General features: G+C 45.0%; 2 protein-coding genes across 2 annotated transcripts in view; one reads left to right on the top strand and one right to left on the bottom strand.

The window, feature by feature from the left end:
- LOC137534764 (zinc finger protein 84-like) overlaps nt 1-24,321 on the top strand; it is a 253,689-nt gene that overhangs the window by 195,841 nt on the left and 33,527 nt on the right. The gene's annotated exons all lie outside the window — the stretch shown is intronic.
- On the bottom strand, nt 49-24,234 carry LOC137534762 (zinc finger protein 432-like). The gene is made up of 3 exons (XM_068256394.1): nt 24,180-24,234; nt 16,892-17,516; nt 49-2,242 (listed from the first exon to the last, which is right to left on the bottom strand). Exons 2-3 carry the CDS (start codon nt 17,427-17,429, stop codon nt 606-608), a joined length of 2,175 nt encoding a protein of 724 aa, XP_068112495.1. The 5' UTR covers nt 17,430-17,516; nt 24,180-24,234; the 3' UTR covers nt 49-605.

Here is a 24,321-nt window from a genome sequence, read left to right on the forward strand (position 1 = left end):
TTTAAATTATGTGTCTGAATAAAGAGCTATTTCTTTAAGAGTGGTACTGCTGACGTTGGTTTCCTGAATTGGCGACCCTTGGGCAACAGGGTCATATCAGCTTTAGCACACTCCTATCTTTATTGGAGTGCTTGGTCTAACACTGTGTGAGCAATTTTAAAATGTAACTTTTAATTACAGCCATTGAGTACCATAAAAAACAAATATGACAAATTTGTTAAAAATCCATATGTTACATCGATGTGCAGTGATTAAGCCACTTCTTCAGAGGCAAACAAATAAAGTTCAAAGGTCATGACACGAAGTAGTTAAAAACATAATCAGAAAGTGTAACACGGAATATGGTTAAAATCCTCTCCCTATATCCATTTTGTCTAGACAAACCCATTAGACAAGTAATCAGTTGCCCAGCATAATCACTGGGTTAGTGAATGTATGTAATATAATTAGGTTACAAACAGTAATCACAGGAAGAGTGGCCAGTAAGTGTAAATGACTGTCCAGGGTCAGAATGATGTAAACCGAATGGAGACCGTCTGATACGCACATCGTGGCTGTAGTGAGCATGTGCAGTCTCGGACCAGCATGTAGACAGTAAGTCGCCATCAGAGTACATGTGTTTTCTGATGCTGAGTTAGGGAATCTCTCCATGTAAAAGTTTCCCCACACTCTGAGCATAAATAAGGGCGTTCGCCGGTGTGAATTCTGTGATGATTTTGAAGGTCCTTTTCATGAATGAAACTTTTCTCACACTCAGAACATGAAAAAGGCCGCTCACTTGTGTGAATCTTTTGGTGTTTCAGAAGGTCTTTCTTTTCAATGTAACCTTTCCCACACTCTGAACAGGAAAAAGGATGCTCCCCTGTGTGTATTCTCTGATGGTAAAGAAGGCTACGTTTATGCATGAAACACTTCCCACACTCTGAACATAAAAAAGGTTGCTCACCCGTGTGACTTCTCTGGTGTGTCAGAAGGTGTCCCTTGTGATTAAAAGTTTTCCCACACTCTGAACATGATAATGGCCTTTCACCTGTGTGAGAATACTGATGGACAAGAAGGTGAGACTTGCTCATGAAACCCTTTCCACATTCCTGACATGAATATGAATAATCGCCCGCGTGTCTTCTCTGGTGTATACGGAACTCTGATTTCTTACTGAAACTCTTTCCACACTCTGAACATGAAAAGGGACACTCGCCAGTGTGACTTCGCTGATGTGTAACAAGGATTTCATTAGTAGTAAAACATTTCCCACACTCTGAACAACAGAAAGGTCGCTCGCCTCTGTGACGTCTCTGGTGTACAAGAAGTCTTGACTTAACAGTGAAACATTTCCCACACTCTGAACATGAAAACAGCCGCTCACCAGTGTGACTGTTCAGGTGTGTAAGCAGCTGATTTCTATACATGAAACCTTTCCCACAGTCCGAACATGAATAGGTATAGTCGCCTGCATGTATTCTCTGATGTTTAAGGAAGGATTCTTTACTTGAGAAATCTTTTCCACAAACTCTACATGAAAAAATCTGCTCACCTGAGTGACTTCTCTGGTGTTCAAGAAAACAGCCTTTATCGGAGAAACCTTTCCCACACTCTGCACATGAAAATGGATGCTCTTCTGTGTGTATTCTCCGGTGTTTAGAAAGGTTTCCTTTGTCAGTGAAACCTTTCCCACATTCAAAACATGTAAAAGGCTTCTCCCCTGTGTGGATTCTTTGGTGTGTAAGAAGAGACGATTTATGAATGAAACTTTTCCCACACTCTGAACATGAAAAAGGCCGCTCCCCTGTATGGATTTTTTCATGCATAAGAAGGGATGCTTTCCGACTGAAACATTTCCCACACTCAGAACAAGGAAAAGGTCGCTCCCCAGTATGCACCCTCTGATGCTGAACTAAATGCAAATACCGTGGTAAACTTTTATCCCATTCAGGACATGAAAATCTCTTATTATCTCTAGTATGTGATGTAGGAGGAGATGCCTCATTTTTATCCTGATCTGTTGACCTATTTCTACCATGTAAACTTGCTTGTGTATCTGGGGTATCAGGATGAGATCGGTCAGAGGATTCTTCAGGATTAGAAGGATCCGGTGATGTCTCCTCATGGTAAAGTCTGTGCTGTGCATTTCCAGTAATGGAGTTTCCTCCTGGAGAATATTGTGTGACGCCATTATCTTCTGTATCATAATCTGGAGGTGAGATAAGACATCCCTCCGAGGTGCTTCCCACATCCTGTCCATCTATTGGGGAAACAATAATAGTTATAGAGCGTTCATTCTCCTGTGTGCAGGCAGCAGTCATCTAGATTGTGAGCTTGTTTGGCAGGGTTTCATTTAACCTTACATTACCACTGTTTATTGGTACATCACTATTTTCTGTAGCATTGCTTAATGCTGTAATGTCCCCGTGTAACATTGTTTTAATGTTGAAATGTCTCCCCTATTTTTTGTACAGCACTAAGTAATATGTTAGCGCTTTATAAATAAACTTTTATAACAAGAACAATATGTGGCTCTAACAGTGAATGACATCACAGAGCTCTGGCATATGTGCTGGGAGTGCTGGGGAAGAGAAAATGTAGTGCACATCTCTTCCTGTCAGAAGAGTTCCCCCATCAGCTGCCCCCTAGCACTGAGCCTTGTCCTATTAGCGAGGACTGTACTGTGCTTCTCTGTGTGGTCGCTGGTTCTGGGCTCATGCCTGGCTGGTCAGGAAATAGACTGTTGATAATTTAGAGCCCGACAGTCAGAGGAAGTTGCTGCTTTGTGCAGCCTCTTGATACAAACTATCACTGGTCAGCTTTCAGCCCTTCCTAAAAAGCGCTTCTGTGCCTAATGTGGGGCCTGTTTATAAAGAAGTAGCAATAGCACTACTTTAGTCTCACTATCTTTTCCAGTCTGATTGCCACTTTTAAAAAATGACAATCAGATTTTTTTAAGGTGGTGATCAGTGCTTTAATTCACATACCATACTTATTGTACATAATTGATGCACAGTTCTATTCATGGGAATGGAATAACAGATCGCTAGCCCATGACCATTGTGTTCCACTACAACAAATATTGGGACATGACCTACTAACTTGCATCACAGCAGCGTATGCTTAGTTCTTAAAGGGACGCACGGTGGTGTAGTTCTTAGCACTCTTGCCTTGCAGTACTGGGTCCCCAGTTCAAATCCCAGCTAGGGCACCATCTGCAAGGAAACTGAAGAGAAAATGGAGCGCGCCATAGTGCGTTAAACGTATGAGGGGTATTTTATTGACACATAAAAATTATACTCACAAACAAATGGAGTTAAAATCGCATATCAGCGGGCAGCCAGCCGCTTTCCTCAGTGATGGAGAATGACGCGCTGTGGCCAGCAGCGCGGCTTCCGATGTCCTGGACTCCGGTACGCTGAGGAGTGGGCGTGGCTGAATTCAGTAAGCGTGTGACGTCATGACGCGTTTCGGCGCACGGCGCCTTCGTCAGATGACGTCTACACGCTCTAATGGGCTTACTTGTAGTGTTGCTTCGTGTGGTCGCCATGGCGACTTGAAGAAGCTAAAACCAACTTTATTGGGCGTACTTTTTTTGGAACAACAAAGAAGGGAAGGAGGGCGGGTATACGGGCACTTTGGCCAGCGCGTCATCCTCCATAATAGTAAATAAATTATAGCTAAAATAGACATAAGTAAAACACAATGGAAAAGAGACCTTTCATTAAAAACATATAAAGATAAATTAGATAAAGCGGAAAGTGTATGACAACCAATGGCAGCATCAATAATTCATAGTTTGAACTCCAATCGATACTTATGCATGCGACTGCACAATAGATCATAACTACAGTCACTGCTGGTACCACCACCAGTTGATGTCCAATGCACGTCATCGCCCACCTACAGTGGGCGCTATTTTGTGCTTAACCTCTGGTCACATGGCAACTCATATACAAAACATCATAAAAACATTATAATTTTTTCATTTTTTCATAACAATGACCCAATAGTTGCTAATTGCTTAAAACTCCAGAGACATTGTATCTATAAAAGTTACATAAAAGTTGCTTACAACACATGGGAATCAGGGGTGTTGGACTAAAAACCAATGTTTCTCCCAAACGGGTAATATCCCAAATAATATATATTGGATTGGTCCGGGACTGGGCGATCCAATTTCTGCTCCTGAGCATTACACCCTGTGTGCAGGAGAGAATGAGGATATGTGCATAGATAGATGTGCACATACCCTTTCTATCTAAAACACACAGGTCCGGGGACCCATAAGGGGTCCCAGGTGTGGCGGAGGGATGTGCGGAGGGGATATGGCTTTAGGGGGGCTAGGGGGTGTGCTGCTTGGCAGCAGTGGTACAGGGTGCCCGTGGTGGACATTATCCAGTGGTCCCGGTGTGTGGCATATAGTATATATAAAAACACATGTGCCCACATAAACCACATGGATCCGCCTCTGGGGGAAGGAAAGGGGAGGGGGGCTGGGGGAGGGGGGAAGGGGAGAATGGGACCTACTATGGACGATGCCTATTGAACAGCATACTCACCACCCTCATCTAGTGTACATTCTGCTAAGTGGGGAGTGCTGAAGGGAGAGAAGGAAAAAGAGGGATCATGTTAATATAACAATATCTGACCACCAACAATCAATTCAAAACAGTACTTGGTTTATCATAATTATTGATGTATCACAGATAAGTCGATATCTCAAGACCTTCATTGAGGCCCTTAGGACTGAGGGTATCCAATTTAAAAATCCAAAAGGTTTCCCTCTCACAGAGCCTTCTGAATCTCTGTCCTTGTAATAGGGATCTAGGAATCATTTCCAGACCAATAATCTTCAGTGTGTCCACCATGCTGTTATGATGTTCCTTAAAATGACGTGGGACACTGTGTTTCTCTACCTCATCCAATATGTTTCTCTTGTGTTCACCTAGTCTTTGCCTGAGGGGTCTAGTCGTTCTACCCACATAAAATTTTGGACACCCACAGGTTAGGAGATACACCACATAATCACTCCCACAGTTTATAAAATCCTTCAATTTATGAACATGATTATTTCCGTCTATTACCTCAGTGGTTCTGTGACTAATGAAAGAACAACATCCACATCTCTTGACATTACATCTGTAAGAGCCCTTCAAAGAAGGAAACATACTTTCTGATTTCGTGGTTCTCCTCTTGACATTACTGGGGGCTATAGTGTTCTTTATGGACATGGCTTTTTTAAAAATAACTGCTGGGTGTTCTGGGATTAAATCTCTTAGTATAGGATCCTGCTTCAGAATGGGCCAATTGTGGACCACTATATTCTTTATTGCGTTTGATGATTCAGTGTACTTGGTGATGAAAGATAGGTCAGAATGTTTGCTATTGTCAGTATCATGAGTTTCCTTAGGTTTGGGCCTGACCCTATACTCCTTAAATATATCCTGTATTTGTCCAGATTTATAGCCTTTTTCAATGAATTTTTTGGAGAGTATCTCACCCTGCTCGAGGTAATCCCTATCTGAAGTGCAATTGCGTCTGAGCCTACAGAATTGACTCTTAGGTATATTCTGAATCCACTTTCGGTTATGGCAGCTGGATGCATGGAGGTATGAGTTACCCGCCGTGGGTTTGAAGTGAGTTTTTGAACATATCAAGCCCTCGTCATTAGTATATAGCTCTAAATCCAAAAAGACTAGACTATCACTGGACAGAACGTGAGTGAAGCTCAGACCAAAGGTGTTGTTGTTGCAATGGGTCAAAAATTCATCAAACTTTTGGGCACTGCCATCCCAAATCAGCAAGATATCATCGATGTACCTTGTGTAGAAAACCAGATGTTTACTAAATGGATTGCAGGACCAGATGTGTAAATTTTCCCAATAGGCCATGTACAGGTTGGCGAAACTAGGGGCAAATCCTGCCCCCATCGATGTTCCGCAGGTCTGTAGGTACAGTTTATTCATGAAACTGAAATAATTGTGTGAGAGAGCAAATTGCAATAGGTCTAAAATGAATTGGCCTTGTGGTATGGGGAGTGAACAGTCCTGTATAAGGAAGTATTGCACTGCCTCTAGACCTTTGTCATGAGGAATGCTAGTGTACAACGATGAAACATCTAATGAGGCCCAGAGGAAACCTTTATCCCACCTGTAGTTTTGTAACATATCCATCACGTGTAAAGAGTCACGGGTGTAGGATTGCGACTCCAAAACTAAAGGTTGCAAGAAATGGTCCACATAAGAAGATATATTTGATACCAGCCCTTCCATTCCAGCTACAATCGGTCTTCCTGGGGGTTTGATCATACTTTTGTGGATTTTTGGAATGTGGTAGAAGTATGGGACAGATGGATGATTGGGAACTAGAAACCTTTTTTCGTGCTCATTAACAATATTATTCGTATAGGCCTTGTTCACCAGTTGCTGTAACTCATCCTTATATGCCATGGTCGGATCTGTGAGAAGTGGTCGGTATGTTGAGGCATCTGTCAGAAGTCTCAGCCCCTCGTTCAGATAATCAACAAAGTTCATCACAACAATCCCTCCCCCTTTATCTGCCTGTCTAATCACAATGTCTTTGTTTTCTGTGAGTTGTTTTAAAGCTTTCTTTTCTACAACGTTCAAATTGTGTTTATTTTGCGGCCTTTCTTTACATAAGTTCTTAAATTGGTCTAAGACTACTTGATAGTAGGTGTTAATGAACTGGCCCTTGTAGTGGGAGGGATAAAACACTGACTTTGGCCTGAAACTAGTGTGTTTCACATTGGCAGTGGGCACATATTGCAACCAGTCATCTTCTATTCCAAACAAGATATCATTACTGTCCACTTGTACCATCTGTTCATTATCAATGTCTAAAGGCTCACTTACTGGTGTGCCCCCTAGATCCCTGGACGATGCAATAATACATTGTGCTCCATCCTTTTTAGACGCAAAAAAGCGTTTAAGAGTTAATGACCTAATGAACCTGTGTAAATCCTTATATAATTGGAATTCATCGGGCCTAGCTGATGGAGCAAAATTGAGCCCTTTTCTTAGCAGTGATTCTTCATCAGTGGTCAGAACATGGGCAGACAAATTATATATCTTTATGGTGGACTGACAGCTGTTGAGAGTTCTACGTTTTTCCTTTCTTTTTTGGACGGCTCTCCCTCCTCTGCACCCCCTTCTAACTCTTCTAATCCTCTTTTTCTCAAACTCCCTTGGGTTAGAGGGGGTCCCGGTACTAAAAAATGATGATGGTCCTGGCCGGGGTCTCTTACACCTCCCTCGGGGCTTATGGCTCTCAAAAAGGATCCTTTGGTGATGGGGAGCTGAGCTCCTTGTTCATGAACACTTGGTTCTCTAGTTTCTATTGGATCGCTAATGTCTGCTTCTGTTCTTGCTAGTGGGGGCGGGCTCTGATCGCGCCTCTTCGGGATCGCACCCTCTCTCTCTCCCCTCATTCTTTCCCTAAACCGCTCTAAGTACCCCGATGCGGTATAATGGGTATTCCTAGGATGTTCAATCTTTTTGGGGAACCTCTGGGGAGTGAGTGGTCTGCCAGATACTCCCTTGATTTTGGGGAGCCTCTGGGGGGTGAATGGTCTGACCGAATCTCCCTTATTTTTTGGAAATTTTTGGGGGGTAAATGGTATACTGGGACCTCCTTTAGGGCCTCCTTTACTTTTCCTTTGTACTGGGTGCCTGTCCGGGTTCTTATTATTGCCCTCTGTTTTCCCCCTACCTCCGTGTTGTAGGCCCCTCCCTCTGTTTTCATGGTAATGGTTCTTTCTTTGGTGGCCTGAGGGATGATCATATCTATATGGTCGTTTTCTTGTAGTATGTGGGACATATTGCAGCCTTTTCGGTAGTGTAGATTGATAAGTCGCATCCCTTAGGGGCCGTTCTTGCCTAGATAGTCCTTGATCGGGGCCAGTATTTATAAGTTCTCTGGGGGGGTGCCTTGAGTGATATTTACCTCTTGGGGATAGGTGGTTGGGTGGTGGAGGTGCCCCGGGGTTTAGTGGTTTGTTATTTGTCTGGCCCCAATTGAAAATGTTCCCATTTGCATAATCCGTTCTATCTCTTTCGAACTTTTTCAACTTTCTATTAATGAGCTCGGTCTCTAGTGTGGTGGTAGCTGTTTCAATTCTAGATTTCCACTCTCTAAACTCATCCATAGAATTAAATCTATTGAGATCCGACTCTATATCTGGGATGACTTTACGAACTCTAGCTAGATTTCGTTCGCGTTGGACTACCACTATCTTCATCCATTTTTCAGAACATTCAATGGAAGCTTCCTTCCATATTAAGTGTAAGTCAGGATCTAAAAAATCACAATCCTTTTTGTTCCTCATTCCTCTGGGAGCAATTTGCTCCGTGATGTATTCTGAGAGGAAGGAGGAGTCTATCCATTGTGTGCTTTCATACCTCCGAGCATTTTCAAGTTCTCTAAATAATGAAACCATGGATGCTAGATTAGTCTGATAGTCATGGTTTTCCAATGTAACTGGCCTTGGCATGGCTTCAGAGTGTGGATCACTGGTGATTCTGTTTACTATTTTTTTCATGTTATCATGAATTTCATTTTTAAGTTTATCCCATTTCGAAGATATCATATTACCCGTCCGGGTGATGTCCATCTCGATCGTGTTGTAGCTCCTGGTGGGTGCTGCAGAATGCTGTCCCAAATCAGCTGAAGTAGACTTTCACAAACACACAAAAAGTATTCTGCGCTCCAGTCAGAGGATCGCACGATCAAAGGTGGTTCCCCCTTGGTTACAACACTGCAGCGCTCCGGGTAGGGTGGTTCACAAGACAACTGAAGAGAAAATGAAGTCTACTTCAGCTGATTTGGGACAGCATTCTGCAGCACCCACCAGGAGCTACAACACGATCGAGATGGACATCACCCGGACGGGTAATATGATATCTTCGAAATGGGATAAACTTAAAAATGAAATTCATGATAACATGAAAAAAATAGTAAACAGAATCACCAGTGATCCACACTCTGAAGCCATGCCAAGGCCAGTTACATTGGAAAACCATGACTATCAGACTAATCTAGCATCCATGGTTTCATTATTTAGAGAACTTGAAAATGCTCGGAGGTATGAAAGCACACAATGGATAGACTCCTCCTTCCTCTCAGAATACATCACGGAGCAAATTGCTCCCAGAGGAATGAGGAACAAAAAGGATTGTGATTTTTTAGATCCTGACTTACACTTAATATGGAAGGAAGCTTCCATTGAATGTTCTGAAAAATGGATGAAGATAGTGGTAGTCCAACGCGAACGAAATCTAGCTAGAGTTCGTAAAGTCATCCCAGATATAGAGTCGGATCTCAATAGATTTAATTCTATGGATGAGTTTAGAGAGTGGAAATCTAGAATTGAAACAGCTACCACCACACTAGAGACCGAGCTCATTAATAGAAAGTTGAAAAAGTTCGAAAGAGATAGAACGGATTATGCAAATGGGAACATTTTCAATTGGGGCCAGACGAATAACAAACCACTAAACCCCGGGGCACCTCCACCACCCAACCACCTATCCCCAAGAGGTAAATATCACTCAAGGCACCCCCCCAGAGAACTTATAAATACTGGCCCCGATCAAGGACTATCTAGGCAAGAACGGCCCCTAAGGGATGCGACTTATCAATCTACACTACCGAAAAGGCTGCAATATGTCCCACATACTACAAGAAAACGACCATATAGATATGATCATCCCTCAGGCCACCAAAGAAAGAACCATTACCATGAAAACAGAGGGAGGGGCCTACAACACGGAGGTAGGGGGAAAACAGAGGGCAATAATAAGAACCCGGACAGGCACCCAGTACAAAGGAAAAGTAAAGGAGGCCCTAAAGGAGGTCCCAGTATACCATTTACCCCCCAAAAATTTCCAAAAAATAAGGGAGATTCGGTCAGACCATTCACCCCCCAGAGGCTCCCCAAAATCAAGGGAGTATCTGGCAGACCACTCACTCCCCAGAGGTTCCCCAAAAAGATTGAACATCCTAGGAATACCCATTATACCGCATCGGGGTACTTAGAGCGGTTTAGGGAAAGAATGAGGGGAGAGAGAGAGGGTGCGATCCCGAAGAGGCGCGATCAGAGCCCGCCCCCACTAGCAAGAACAGAAGCAGACATTAGCGATCCAATAGAAACTAGAGAACCAAGTGTTCATGAACAAGGAGCTCAGCTCCCCATCACCAAAGGATCCTTTTTGAGAGCCATAAGCCCCGAGGGAGGTGTAAGAGACCCCGGCCAGGACCATCATCATTTTTTAGTACCGGGACCCCCTCTAACCCAAGGGAGTTTGAGAAAAAGAGGATTAGAAGAGTTAGAAGGGGGTGCAGAGGAGGGAGAGCCGTCCAAAAAAGAAAGGAAAAACGTAGAACTCTCAACAGCTGTCAGTCCACCATAAAGATATATAATTTGTCTGCCCATGTTCTGACCACTGATGAAGAATCACTGCTAAGAAAAGGGCTCAATTTTGCTCCATCAGCTAGGCCCGATGAATTCCAATTATATAAGGATTTACACAGGTTCATTAGGTCATTAACTCTTAAACGCTTTTTTGCGTCTAAAAAGGATGGAGCACAATGTATTATTGCATCGTCCAGGGATCTAGGGGGCACACCAGTAAGTGAGCCTTTAGACATTGATAATGAACAGATGGTACAAGTGGACAGTAATGATATCTTGTTTGGAATAGAAGATGACTGGTTGCAATATGTGCCCACTGCCAATGTGAAACACACTAGTTTCAGGCCAAAGTCAGTGTTTTATCCCTCCCACTACAAGGGCCAGTTCATTAACACCTACTATCAAGTAGTCTTAGACCAATTTAAGAACTTATGTAAAGAAAGGCCGCAAAATAAACACAATTTGAACGTTGTAGAAAAGAAAGCTTTAAAACAACTCACAGAAAACAAAGACATTGTGATTAGACAGGCAGATAAAGGGGGAGGGATTGTTGTGATGAACTTTGTTGATTATCTGAACGAGGGGCTGAGACTTCTGACAGATGCCTCAACATACCGACCACTTCTCACAGATCCGACCATGGCATATAAGGATGAGTTACAGCAACTGGTGAACAAGGCCTATACGAATAATATTGTTAATGAGCACGAAAAAAGGTTTCTAGTTCCCAATCATCCATCTGTCCCATACTTCTACCACATTCCAAAAATCCACAAAAGTATGATCAAACCCCCAGGAAGACCGATTGTAGCTGGAATGGAAGGGCTGGTATCAAATATATCTTCTTATGTGGACCATTTCTTGCAACCTTTAGTTTTGGAGTCGCAATCCTACACCCGTGACTCTTTACACGTGATGGATATGTTACAAAACTACAGGTGGGATAAAGGTTTCCTCTGGGCCTCATTAGATGTTTCATCGTTGTACACTAGCATTCCTCATGACAAAGGTCTAGAGGCAGTGCAATACTTCCTTATACAGGACTGTTCACTCCCCATACCACAAGGCCAATTCATTTTAGACCTATTGCAATTTGCTCTCTCACACAATTATTTCAGTTTCATGAATAAACTGTACCTACAGACCTGCGGAACATCGATGGGGGCAGGATTTGCCCCTAGTTTCGCCAACCTGTACATGGCCTATTGGGAAAATTTACACATCTGGTCCTGCAATCCATTTAGTAAACATCTGGTTTTCTACACAAGGTACATCGATGATATCTTGCTGATTTGGGATGGCAGTGCCCAAAAGTTTGATGAATTTTTGACCCATTGCAACAACAACACCTTTGGTCTGAGCTTCACTCACGTTCTGTCCAGTGATAGTCTAGTCTTTTTGGATTTAGAGCTATATACTAATGACGAGGGCTTGATATGTTCAAAAACTCACTTCAAACCCACGGCGGGTAACTCATACCTCCATGCATCCAGCTGCCATAACCGAAAGTGGATTCAGAATATACCTAAGAGTCAATTCTGTAGGCTCAGACGCAATTGCACTTCAGATAGGGATTACCTCGAGCAGGGTGAGATACTCTCCAAAAAATTCATTGAAAAAGGCTATAAATCTGGACAAATACAGGATATATTTAAGGAGTATAGGGTCAGGCCCAAACCTAAGGAAACTCATGATACTGACAATAGCAAACATTCTGACCTATCTTTCATCACCAAGTACACTGAATCATCAAACGCAATAAAGAATATAGTGGTCCACAATTGGCCCATTCTGAAGCAGGATCCTATACTAAGAGATTTAATCCCAGAACACCCAGCAGTTATTTTTAAAAAAGCCATGTCCATAAAGAACACTATAGCCCCCAGTAATGTCAAGAGGAGAACCACGAAATCAGAAAGTATGTTTCCTTCTTTGAAGGGCTCTTACAGATGTAATGTCAAGAGATGTGGATGTTGTTCTTTCATTAGTCACAGAACCACTGAGGTAATAGACGGAAATAATCATGTTCATAAATTGAAGGATTTTATAAACTGTGGGAGTGATTATGTGGTGTATCTCCTAACCTGTGGGTGTCCAAAATTTTATGTGGGTAGAACGACTAGACCCCTCAGGCAAAGACTAGGTGAACACAAGAGAAACATATTGGATGAGGTAGAGAAACACAGTGTCCCACGTCATTTTAAGGAACATCATAACAGCATGGTGGACACACTGAAGATTATTGGTCTGGAAATGATTCCTAGATCCCTATTACAAGGACAGAGATTCAGAAGGCTCTGTGAGAGGGAAACCTTTTGGATTTTTAAATTGGATACCCTCAGTCCTAAGGGCCTCAATGAAGGTCTTGAGATATCGACTTATCTGTGATACATCAATAATTATGATAAACCAAGTACTGTTTTGAATTGATTGTTGGTGGTCAGATATTGTTATATTAACATGATCCCTCTTTTTCCTTCTCTCCCTTCAGCACTCCCCACTTAGCAGAATGTACACTAGATGAGGGTGGTGAGTATGCTGTTCAATAGGCATCGTCCATAGTAGGTCCCATTCTCCCCTTCCCCCCTCCCCCAGCCCCCCTCCCCTTTCCTTCCCCCAGAGGCGGATCCATGTGGTTTATGTGGGCACATGTGTTTTTATATATACTATATGCCACACACCGGGACCACTGGATAATGTCCACCACGGGCACCCTGTACCACTGCTGCCAAGCAGCACACCCCCTAGCCCCCCTAAAGCCATATCCCCTCCGCACATCCCTCCGCCACACCTGGGACCCCTTATGGGTCCCCGGACCTGTGTGTTTTAGATAGAAAGGGTATGTGCACATCTATCTATGCACATATCCTCATTCTCTCCTGCACACAGGGTGTAATGCTCAGGAGCAGAAATTGGATCGCCCAGTCCCGGACCAATCCAATATATATTATTTGGGATATTACCCGTTTGGGAGAAACATTGGTTTTTAGTCCAACACCCCTGATTCCCATGTGTTGTAAGCAACTTTTATGTAACTTTTATAGATACAATGTCTCTGGAGTTTTAAGCAATTAGCAACTATTGGGTCATTGTTATGAAAAAATGAAAAAATTATAATGTTTTTATGATGTTTTGTATATGAGTTGCCATGTGACCAGAGGTTAAGCACAAAATAGCGCCCACTGTAGGTGGGCGATGACGTGCATTGGACATCAACTGGTGGTGGTACCAGCAGTGACTGTAGTTATGATCTATTGTGCAGTCGCATGCATAAGTATCGATTGGAGTTCAAACTATGAATTATTGATGCTGCCATTGGTTGTCATACACTTTCCGCTTTATCTAATTTATCTTTATATGTTTTTAATGAAAGGTCTCTTTTCCATTGTGTTTTACTTATGTCTATTTTAGCTATAATTTATTTACTATTATGGAGGATGACGCGCTGGCCAAAGTGCCCGTATACCCGCCCTCCTTCCCTTCTTTGTTGTTCCAAAAAAAGTACGCCCAATAAAGTTGGTTTTAGCTTCTTCAAGTCGCCATGGCGACCACACGAAGCAACACTACAAGTAAGCCCATTAGAGCGTGTAGACGTCATCTGACGAAGGCGCCGTGCGCCGAAACGCGTCATGACGTCACACGCTTACTGAATTCAGCCACGCCCACTCCTCAGCGTACCGGAGTCCAGGACATCGGAAGCCGCGCTGCTGGCCACAGCGCGTCATTCTCCATCACTGAGGAAAGCGGCTGGCTGCCCGCTGATATGCGATTTTAACTCCATTTGTTTGTGAGTATAATTTTTATGTGTCAATAAAATACCCCTCATACGTTTAACGCACTATGGCGCGCTCCATTTTCTCTTCAGTTGTCTTGTGAACCACCCTACCCGGAGCGCTGCAGTGTTGTAACCAAGGGGGAACCACCTTTGATCGTGCGATCCTCTGACTGGAGCGCAGAATACTTTTTGTGTGTTTGTGACCATCTGCAAGGAGTTTGTATGTTCTCCCCGTGTATGTGTGGGTTTCCTCCGGGAATTCGTTTCCTCCCACATACAAAAAACACACAGATAAGTTAATTGGTTTCTCCCTAAATTGGCCCTAGACTACAATACATACACTACACGATACATTCACAGACATGACTATGGTAGGGATTAGATTGTGAGCTCCTCTGAGGGACAGTTAAGTGACAAGACAATATACTCTGTACAGCGCTGCAGAAGAGGTCGGTGCTATATAAATACTAAATAATAATAATCTGCGGCAAACTGGATTACTGCTCTCCACTCTTCTCTACTGTTGCTAAAAGTAATAATAAAAGCTAACGCACTTAGCTTTCTATAAGGTTATGACCAGACAACCTCCACTATATAAATATGGTGATTGCAGATGTGTGTGGAGGATAGCTGAGATACTGGTTCTACTGTAACAGTGGTTGTCACAAAGAAAAGAGGCAATCTTTTCAGCTGATGGTGGCTTGTACAAATAAGGTGATCTGAAATGTGTCATTTGTTTTGCAGAAAAAAGGTCAGTGTAATGGTGATCAGGCTGATTGCTATCCTTAAACATCAGTCCCCCTGGTCCTTCAAAATCGGTCTGACACAAATTGGTTACAGAGCTAGCATTAATACAAAAGCTTATATGAAAACCGTACAACACAAACTAAATGGGACATCAGTAGAGATGTGCATCATCCTCATAAGGTTATATTGTTGGGAACATGATGATATACTGAGGAATGAAGAATGGGCCTTTCATATGGTGTACAGTATCTCCTCCTCATTTGTTGGCACTATGATGTTATACTGAGGAATGGAGATGGGCCTTTCATATGGTGTACAGTAACTCCTCCTCATTTGTTGGTACTATGATGTTATACTGAGAAATGGAGATGGGCCTTTCATATGGTGCACAGTATCTCCTCCTCATTTGTTGGTGCTATGATGTTATACTGAGGAATGGAGATGGACCTTTCATATGGTGTACAGTATCTCCTCCTCATTTGTTGGTACTATGATGTTATACTGAGGAATGGAGATGGGCCTTTCATATGGTATACAGTATCTCCTCCTCATTTGTTGGTACTATGATGTTATACTGAGGAATGGAGATGGGCCTTTCATATGGTGTACAGTATCTCCTCCTCATTTGTTGGTACTATGATGTTATACTGAGGAATGGAGATGGGCATTTCATATGGTGTACAGTATATCCTCCTCATTTGTTGGTACTATGATGTTATACTGAGGAATGGAGATGGACCTTTCATATGGTGTACAGCATCTCCTCCTCATTTGTTGGTACTATAATGTTATACTGAGGAATGGAGATGGGCCTTTCATATGGTGTACAGTATCCCCCCCTCATTTGTTGGCACTATGATGTTATACTGAGGAATGGAGATGGGCCTTTCATGTGGTGTACAGTATCCCCTCCTCATTTGTTGGTACTATGATGTTATACTGAGGAATGGAGATGGGCCTTTCATATGGTGTACAGTATCTCCTCCTCATTTGTTGGCACTATGATGTTATACTGAGGAATGGAGATGGGCCTTTCATATGGGGTACAGTATCTCCTCCTCATTTGTTGGTACTATAATGTTATACTGAGGAATGGAGATGGGCCTTTCATATGGTGTACAGTATCTCCTCCTCATTTGTTGGTGCTATGATGTTATACTGAGGAATGGAGATGGGCCTTTCATATGGTGTACAGTATCTCCTCATTTGTTGGCACTATGATGTTATACTGAGGAATGGAGATGGGCCTTTCATATGGTGTACAGTATCCCCTGCTCATTTGTTGGTACTATGATGTTATACTGAGGAATGGAGATGGGCCTTTCATATGGTGTACAGTATCTCCTCCTCATTTGTTGGCACTATGATGTTATACTGAGGAATGGAGATGGGCCTTTCATATGGTGTACAGTATCTCCTCCTCATTTGTTGGCACTATGATGTTATACTGAGGAATGGAGATGGGCCTTTCATGTGGTGTACAGTATCTGCTTCGCATTTGTTGGCACTATGATGTTATACTGAAGAATGGAGATGGACTTTTATGTGGTGTACTGTATCTCCACCTAATTTTTTGGGAACGCGTTACACAGTATTGTACCAGTTTTCTGGCACAGGTGGGGATTGCCTGATACCAGATAGGTGCATTTCCGGTTGCTTGAGGGTGCAAGCAACTGAGGGGCCTCAGTGTGACATTTCTTTCCCCACAGAGCCATCTCTATGCATTTCATAGCTGAAATAGAGGAAGAGAGACACATCCTCATGGCCTCTGCTTAATTGCCAGCTTTTTATGTTCCAAATCAATAGGACTGTATTGAGAAACGCGGAAGGGCATTTCATATGGTGTACAGCAGAGTTTCCCAACACTGTCCTAAAGGCCGATGAACAAGGACTTCCACATTTCACAATCACATATATGATCTCTGGTGATTTTTCTGTGTTGTAGGCTAACTTACCTGAGATGACATCTAGAGAACATTCTTCCTTTTTAACTGTCACCATTTGACTCTGTTTTGTGGATTGCTGATAGCTCCATACTTGTGTTGCTTCTTCTTTAATTATCATCATTTTACCCTCCATTGTAGGTTGCTGATCACTCCTCACATATATCTCATCTTTTACTGTCCTTATTTCACTGTCCTCTGTAGACTGCGGATTATCCCCCAAGTACACATCTTCTTTTGCCTCTTTAATTTTCCTCACTTCATATTCCACCATAGTCTGACGATCACTCTTCACATCCGTCTCTTCTTCCTGTTTATCTGTCCTCATGATTTCTCCCTCCACCATAGACTGCTCATCACTCCTCAAATTTGTGTTTCCTTCTTCCTCCTTAATTGTCCTCATCATGTCACCCTCCTCCATAGACTGCTGATCATCCCACACATGCGCCTCTTCTTTTTCCTCTTTAATTGTCATTATGCTGCCCTCCTTTGTAGACTGATCATGCCTCACACAGGTCTTTTCTTCCTCCTCTTTAATTGTCCTCATCATGTCATTCCCCTCTGTAGTCTGCTGATTACATCTCACAGATGTCCTTTACTCTTTAACCTTAGATTTAACATCAGTCCATTTGTCACCCTAAATCAAGAAAATATAGCAAATTAAAGTAATATAATGGACATTATATTCATATACTGTTTAGTACAGGTGTCAAACACAAAGCCCACTGAATGCTTAACACTACCCCTAACACTGACCCTCCCCTTCTATACCTTATACTAACCTTATCCCCTGACCTCCCCCGAACACTGACCCTCCCCTTATATGCCTCATACTAACCTTATCCCCTGACCTACCTCTAACACTGACCCTCCCCTTATATGCCTCATACTAACCTTATCCCTTGACCCACCCCTAACACTGACCTTCCCCTTCTATGCCTAACACTAACCTTATCCCCTGACCCACCCCTAACACTGACCTTCCCCTTCTATGCCTAATACTAACCTTATCCCCTGACCTCCCCCTAACACTGACCTACCCCTTCTATGCCTAACACTAATCCCATCCCCTGAACCACCCCTAACACTGACCTGCCCCTTCTATGCCTAATACTAACCTTATCCCCTGACCCACCCCTAACACTGACCTGCCCCTTCTATGCCTAATACTAACCTTATCCCCTGACCCACCCCTAACACTGACCTGCCCCTTCTATGCCTAATACTAACCTTATCCCCTGACCTCCCCCTAACACCGACCTTCCCTTCTATGCCTAACACTAACCCTATCACTGACCTCCCCCTAACACTAACCTTCCCCTTCTATACCTTATACTAACCTTATCCCCTGACCCACCCCTAACACTGACCTTCCCCTTCTATGCCTAACACTAACCTTATCCCCTGACCCACCCCTAACACTGACCTTCCCCTTCTATGCCTAATACTAACCTTATCCCCTGACCTACCTCTAACACTGACCCTCCCCTTCTATGCCTCATACTAACCTTATCCCCTGACCTACCTCTAACACTGACCCTCCCCTTATATGCCTCATACTAACCTTATCCCCTGACCTACCTCTAACACTGACCCTCCCCTTATATGCCTCATACTAACCTTATCCCCTGACCTACCTCTAACACTGACCCTCCCCTTATATGCCTCATACTAACCTTATCCCCTGACCTACCTCTAACACTGACCCTCCCCTTATATGCCTCATACTAACCTTATCCCTTGACCCACCCCTAACACTGACCTTCCCCTTCTATGCCTAACACTAACCTTATCCCCTGACCCACCCCTAACACTGACCATCCCCTTCTGTGCCTAATACTAACCTTATCCCCTGACCTCCCCCTAACACTGATCTACCCCTTCTATGCCTAACACTAATCCCATCCCCTGAACCACCCCTAACACTGACCTGCCCCTTCTATGCCTAATACTAACCTTATCCCCTGACCCACCCCTAACACTGACCTGCCCCTTCTATGCCTAATACTAACCTTATCCCCTGACCCACCCCTAACACTGACCTGCCCCTTCTATGCCTAATACTAACCTTATCCCCTGACCTCCCCCTAACACTGACCTACCCCTTCTATGCCTAACACTAATCCCATTCCCTGACCCACCCCTAACACTGACCTTCCCCTTCTATGCCTAATACTAACCTTATCCCCTGACCCACCCCTAACACTGACCTGCCCCTTCTATGCCTAATACTAACTTTATCCCCTGACCTCCCCCTAACACTGACCTTCCCCTTCTATGCCTAATACTAACCTTATCCCCTGACCTCCCCCTAACACCGACCTTCCCTTCTATGCCTAACACTAACCCTATCACTGACCTCCCCCTAACACTAACCTTCCCCTTCTATGCCTAATACTAACCTTATCTTCTGACCTCCCCCTAACACTGACCTTCCCCTTCTATACCGAATACTAACCTTATCCCCTGACCCAACCCTAACACTGACCTTCCCCTTCTATGCCTAACACTAACCTTATCCCCTGACCTAACACTGACCTTCCCCTTCTATACCGAATACTAACCTTATCCCCTGACCCAACCCTAACACTGACCTTCCCCTTCTATGCCTAACACTAACCTTATCCCCTGACCTAACACTGACCTTCCCCTTCTATGCCTAACACTAACCTTATCCCCTGACCCATCCCTAACACTGACCTTCCCTTCTTTGCCTCACACTAACCTTATCTCCTGACCTCCCCCTAACACTGACCTTCCCCTTCTATGCCTAATACTAACCTTATCCCCTGACCTCCCCCTAACACTGACCTTCCCCTTCTATGCCTAATACTAACCTTATCCCCTGACCTCCCCCTAACACTGACCTTCCCCTTTTATGCCTAACAATAACCTTATCCCCTGACCTCCCCCTAACACTGACCTTCCCTTTCTATGCCTAACACTAACCTTATCCCCTGACCCACCCCTAACACTGACCTTCCCCTTCTATGCCTAACACTAACCTTATACCCCTACTTACCCCTAACACTGACCTCCCCTTCTATACCTAACACTAACCTTATCCCCTGACCCAACCCTAACACTGACCTTCCCCTTCTATGCCTAATACTAACCTTGCCCCCTGACACTAGTATTAGGCCTTCTATGCCTAATACTAACCTTATCCCCTGACCTCCCCCTAACACTGACCTGCCCCTTCTATGCCTAACACTAACCTTATACCCCTACTTACTCCTAACACTGACCTCCCTTTCTATGCCTAACACTAACCTTGCCCCCTGACCTACCCCTAACACTGACCTTCCCCTTCTATGCCTAATACTAACCTTATCCCCTGACCCAACCCTAACACTGACCTGCCCCTTCTATGCCTACTACTAACCTTATACCCCTACTTACCCCTAACACTGACCTTCCCCTTCTATGCTTAATACTAACCTTGTCCCCTGACCTACCCCTAACACTGACCTCCCCCTTCTATGCCTAATACTAACCTTATCCCCTGACCTCCCCCTAACACTGACCTTCCCCTTCTATGCCTAATACTAACCTTATATTCTGACCTCCCCTAAACACTAACCTTACCCTTCTATGCCTAATACTAACCTTATCCCCTGACCTCCCCCTAATTCTGATTTCCCCCTTCTATGCCTAATATTAACTTTATCCCCTGACCCACCCCTAACACTGACCTTCCCCATCTATGCCTAATACTAACTTTATCCCCAGACCTCCCCCTAACACTGACCTTCCCCTTCTATACCTAATACTAACCTTATCCTTTGACCCACCCCTAACATTCCCTTTCTATGCCTAATACTAACCTTATCTCCTTACCTAACCCTAACACTGACCTTACCCATATATACCTAATACAAACCTTATCCCCTGAACTACTAACTAAATGTTAGTGAGGCAGTATCTTGCTGGTGTGTAACAAAAAATGTGACTGAATTTTCAACCTTCACCTCTCCTCTGCCTCACACTATTCTCCCCCACTCTAGTGCCTAACAATAACCTCCCCATAGTAATGGTTTCCTACTAATAGAAAAGTAGACCTTTTTTTAGAATCAGTAATGACAGCTCTTATAATCTCTCAGTCAGCCCCCTGTTTCAAGAGGCAGGTATCTGCCTGGGGCACAGTGAAGGAGAGGTGATAGTGGGCACATGACACAGCCACTGGGAGGGGTCTGACTCCTCCTCTCCTCAGGACCCCCCTCCATGCTCCCCCCTCCGTGCTCCTCCCTCCATTACAGAGATTTAACGCAGCAGGAACAGCAGGAAACACCAACTCGCCTCCTCCAGAGGTCCATGCGATAGAGCTCCACATGCCGCCGGTCTTCTCTGCCTCCAGTGCTGCTCACTCTACTTTCTCTAATCAGCAAGTAGAGTGAGCGGCACTGAAGACAGGGAAGAATGAAGAAGCATGTGGAGCTCTATCGCATGGAGTTCAGAGGAGGTGAGTTAGTGCTTACACCACTGTGTTAAATCTCTGCAATGGAGGGGGGGGGGGTGAGGAGAAGGAGGAGTTGGCCACCCTCTCAGTGGCTGTATCATGGGCCCACTGCTCCCCCTCCTTCACTGTAATCCAGCTGCCAAAGCTCTTGGGGGTACCTAGCTACCTACCTTTACTGGGTGCACCTATACCTGACTCTATGGGCACCTGTACTTGTCTGTCTATACAGGGGGCACCTATACCTGGCTAACTATACTGAGGGCACCTACACCTGGATACCTATACTGGATACACTTAATTCTGGCTCCCTATACTGGGGGCCCTATACCTGGCTCCCTATACAGGGGGCACCTATACCTGGCTACCTATACAGGGGGCACCTATGCCATGCTACCTATACTGGGGACACCTATACCTGACTACCCATACTGGGGCACCTACACCTGGCTACCTATACTGAGGGCACTCATACCTGGCTACCTATACTGAGGGCATTCATACCTGGCTACCTATACTGGATACACTTAATTCTGGCTACCAATACAGGGGACACCTATACCTGGCTACCTATACAGGGGGCACCTTTACCTGGCTACCTATACAGGGGGCACCTATACCACACTACCTATACTGGGAACACCTATACCTGACTACCTATACTGGGGCACCTACACCTGGCTGCCTATACCGGGGCACCTATACCTGGCTACCTATACTGAGAGCATTCATACCTGGCTACCTATACTGGGGTACATCTGGCCACCAACTGGGGGGAGGGCTTATACAAAGGGGATATCTGGCTACCTATGCAGAGGAGCTAAATACCGCATCACAAATAAAGTTCTTGAGCCTACAGTGACCGACCTTTCACTGTAGCCTCCCTGGCGGTATGGACGAGCGGAGTTCGTCCAGCAAAAACTTGCAAAAAACGTTAATGACGAGCTGAGCTCGTCCATGCCGACGGAGATTTCCTGTTTCTCTGCCCCGCCGGCTGCATTTTTTTCTTATCAGAGGGATTCCCCAGGATGGCTGGATGCCTGACTGCACGCTGTGGGTAGCGATCTGTGCTACCCACAGCGTGCAGAACAAGCATCCAGCCACCCTAGGGAATCCCTGGGCAGCCAGCGGGGCATAGAATGTGCGGGGGATCCCCCTTGTATGTGGAGGCTGTGCTGGCGGGGGATCCCCCACTGTGCGGGCGGCGGGAACCCCTTTATATGGTGGCTGTTGCGGGCAGGGGATCCCCCTCTGTGCGGGCGGGGGGATCCCCCTTCTATTGTGGCTTTTGCGGGCGGGGGGATCCCCCTCTGTGCGGGTGGGGGGATCCCCCTTCTATTGTGGCTGTTGCGGGCGGCCTATCCCCCTCCTCCCCCTCCCTCCCGATGTCCCCCCTCCCGATCTCCTCCACCCCCCCCCCCCCCCCTCTCTAAGCCCATTGAGTAAATAGATTTACTCACCGAGGGCTTTCTCCAGCGACGGCAGCAGCACTTCCTCCTCCATCTCCGAAGTCCCGGTCTCTGTACAGTTACATTACGAGACTTGGTGACGTCACCAAGTCTCGTAATGTAACTACAGAGAACGAGACTTTGGAGATGGAGGAGGAAGTGCTGCTGCCGTCGCTGGAGAAAGCCCTCGGTGAGTAAATCTATTTACTCAATGGGCTTGGAGGGGGGGGGGGGGGGGGATCGGGAGGGGGGACATCGGGAGGGAGGGGGAGGAGGGGGATAGGCCGCCCGCAACAGCCACAATAGAAGGGGGATCCCCCCACCCGCACAGAGGGGGATCCCCCCGCCCACAAAAGCCACAATAGAAGGGGGATCCCCCCACCCGCACAGAGGGGGATCCCCTGCCCGCAACAGCCACCATATAAAGGGGTTCCCCCCGCCCGCACAGAGGGGGATCCCCTGCCAGCACAGCCTCCACATACAAGGAGGATCCCACGCACATTCTCTGCCCCGCTGGCTGCCCAGGGATTCCCTAGGGTGGCTGGATGCTTGTTCTGCACGCTGTGGGTAGCACAGATCGCTACCCACAGCGTGCTGGGGGGGGGGGGGGGGAGGATCGGGAGGGGGACATCTGGCTACCTATAAATCTGGCTAAACACCTGGCTCACTATATACCTGGCTAAACATCTGGCTCACTATATACCTGGCTAAACACCTGGCTCACTATATACCTGGCTAACTATACTTGGCTAACTATACCTGGCTGCACATCTGGCTAACTATACCTGGCTGCACATCTTCTACCTATACATCTTTGTCTTATACTCACCATTGGCATGCTGATCCCTCGTCGCGTACCTCTGATAACTTCCCCAGTGTCTTCTTCCATGTCCCTTGGCAGATTTTGCTTCTTCCTCAGCGATCACATGTCCCCCGTTGATCGGCGTTGATGACACCAGGGTCACACAGCGTCATCAACATCTTGCAGAAAACACTTTTTTTTTTTTAAATTGAATTCAATACAATAATCTGTATTAAATTTAATATTAAAAAAAAAATTGGTTGCAAAAAAAAAAATGGTTGCAAATTATTGGAAATTAATTGAAACACTTTTTGCACGGAAATCCTGGGGAAACTGAACGCCAGGGTGGTTAACAGTACCAACAAAAGCAAACCCTTCACCCAATCCAGGACCATAGCAAATACAGTGTTACCTTTACCAAGTATCCACATGAATAGTGTGTGGTGTGCAGCACCACAGTATACTGTATATGTGATCTAAGTACATGGATTGGACGACTCGTATTATTCTCTTCAATATTGTGCAGCAGGAGGCCCTAGTGATGGGGGAGGGGACATGGGTATTGCTGAATGTAAATATAAAATATCACATTACCTTCTGTGCTGCCAATCTCAGCAATGTCTCCTCTCTACTTCCTCCCACATTGTTTACTGTCTGTAGGTCACACCCCTTCCTGCCTGACAGAGCTCCATCTTGTGGAGACTAGAGGAACTCCAACCACCATCCCTTTGTATAC

This window comes from Hyperolius riggenbachi, chromosome 10 (assembly GCF_040937935.1).
Source record: "Hyperolius riggenbachi isolate aHypRig1 chromosome 10, aHypRig1.pri, whole genome shotgun sequence".
Classification (NCBI taxonomy): Eukaryota; Metazoa; Chordata; class Amphibia; order Anura; family Hyperoliidae; genus Hyperolius; species Hyperolius riggenbachi.

Bases quoted from the DNA above. Each gene is read 5' to 3' on its own strand.
- LOC137534762 (XM_068256394.1), bottom strand. From the start codon at position 17,429: ATGATGAGGACAATTAAAGAGGAGGAAGAAAAGACCTGTGTGAGGCAT. The intron at 2,243-16,891 runs GTAAGTTAGCCT...TTTCCCCAATAG, and splicing joins TTCTCTAGATGTCATCTCAG to ATGGACAGGATGTGGGAAGC.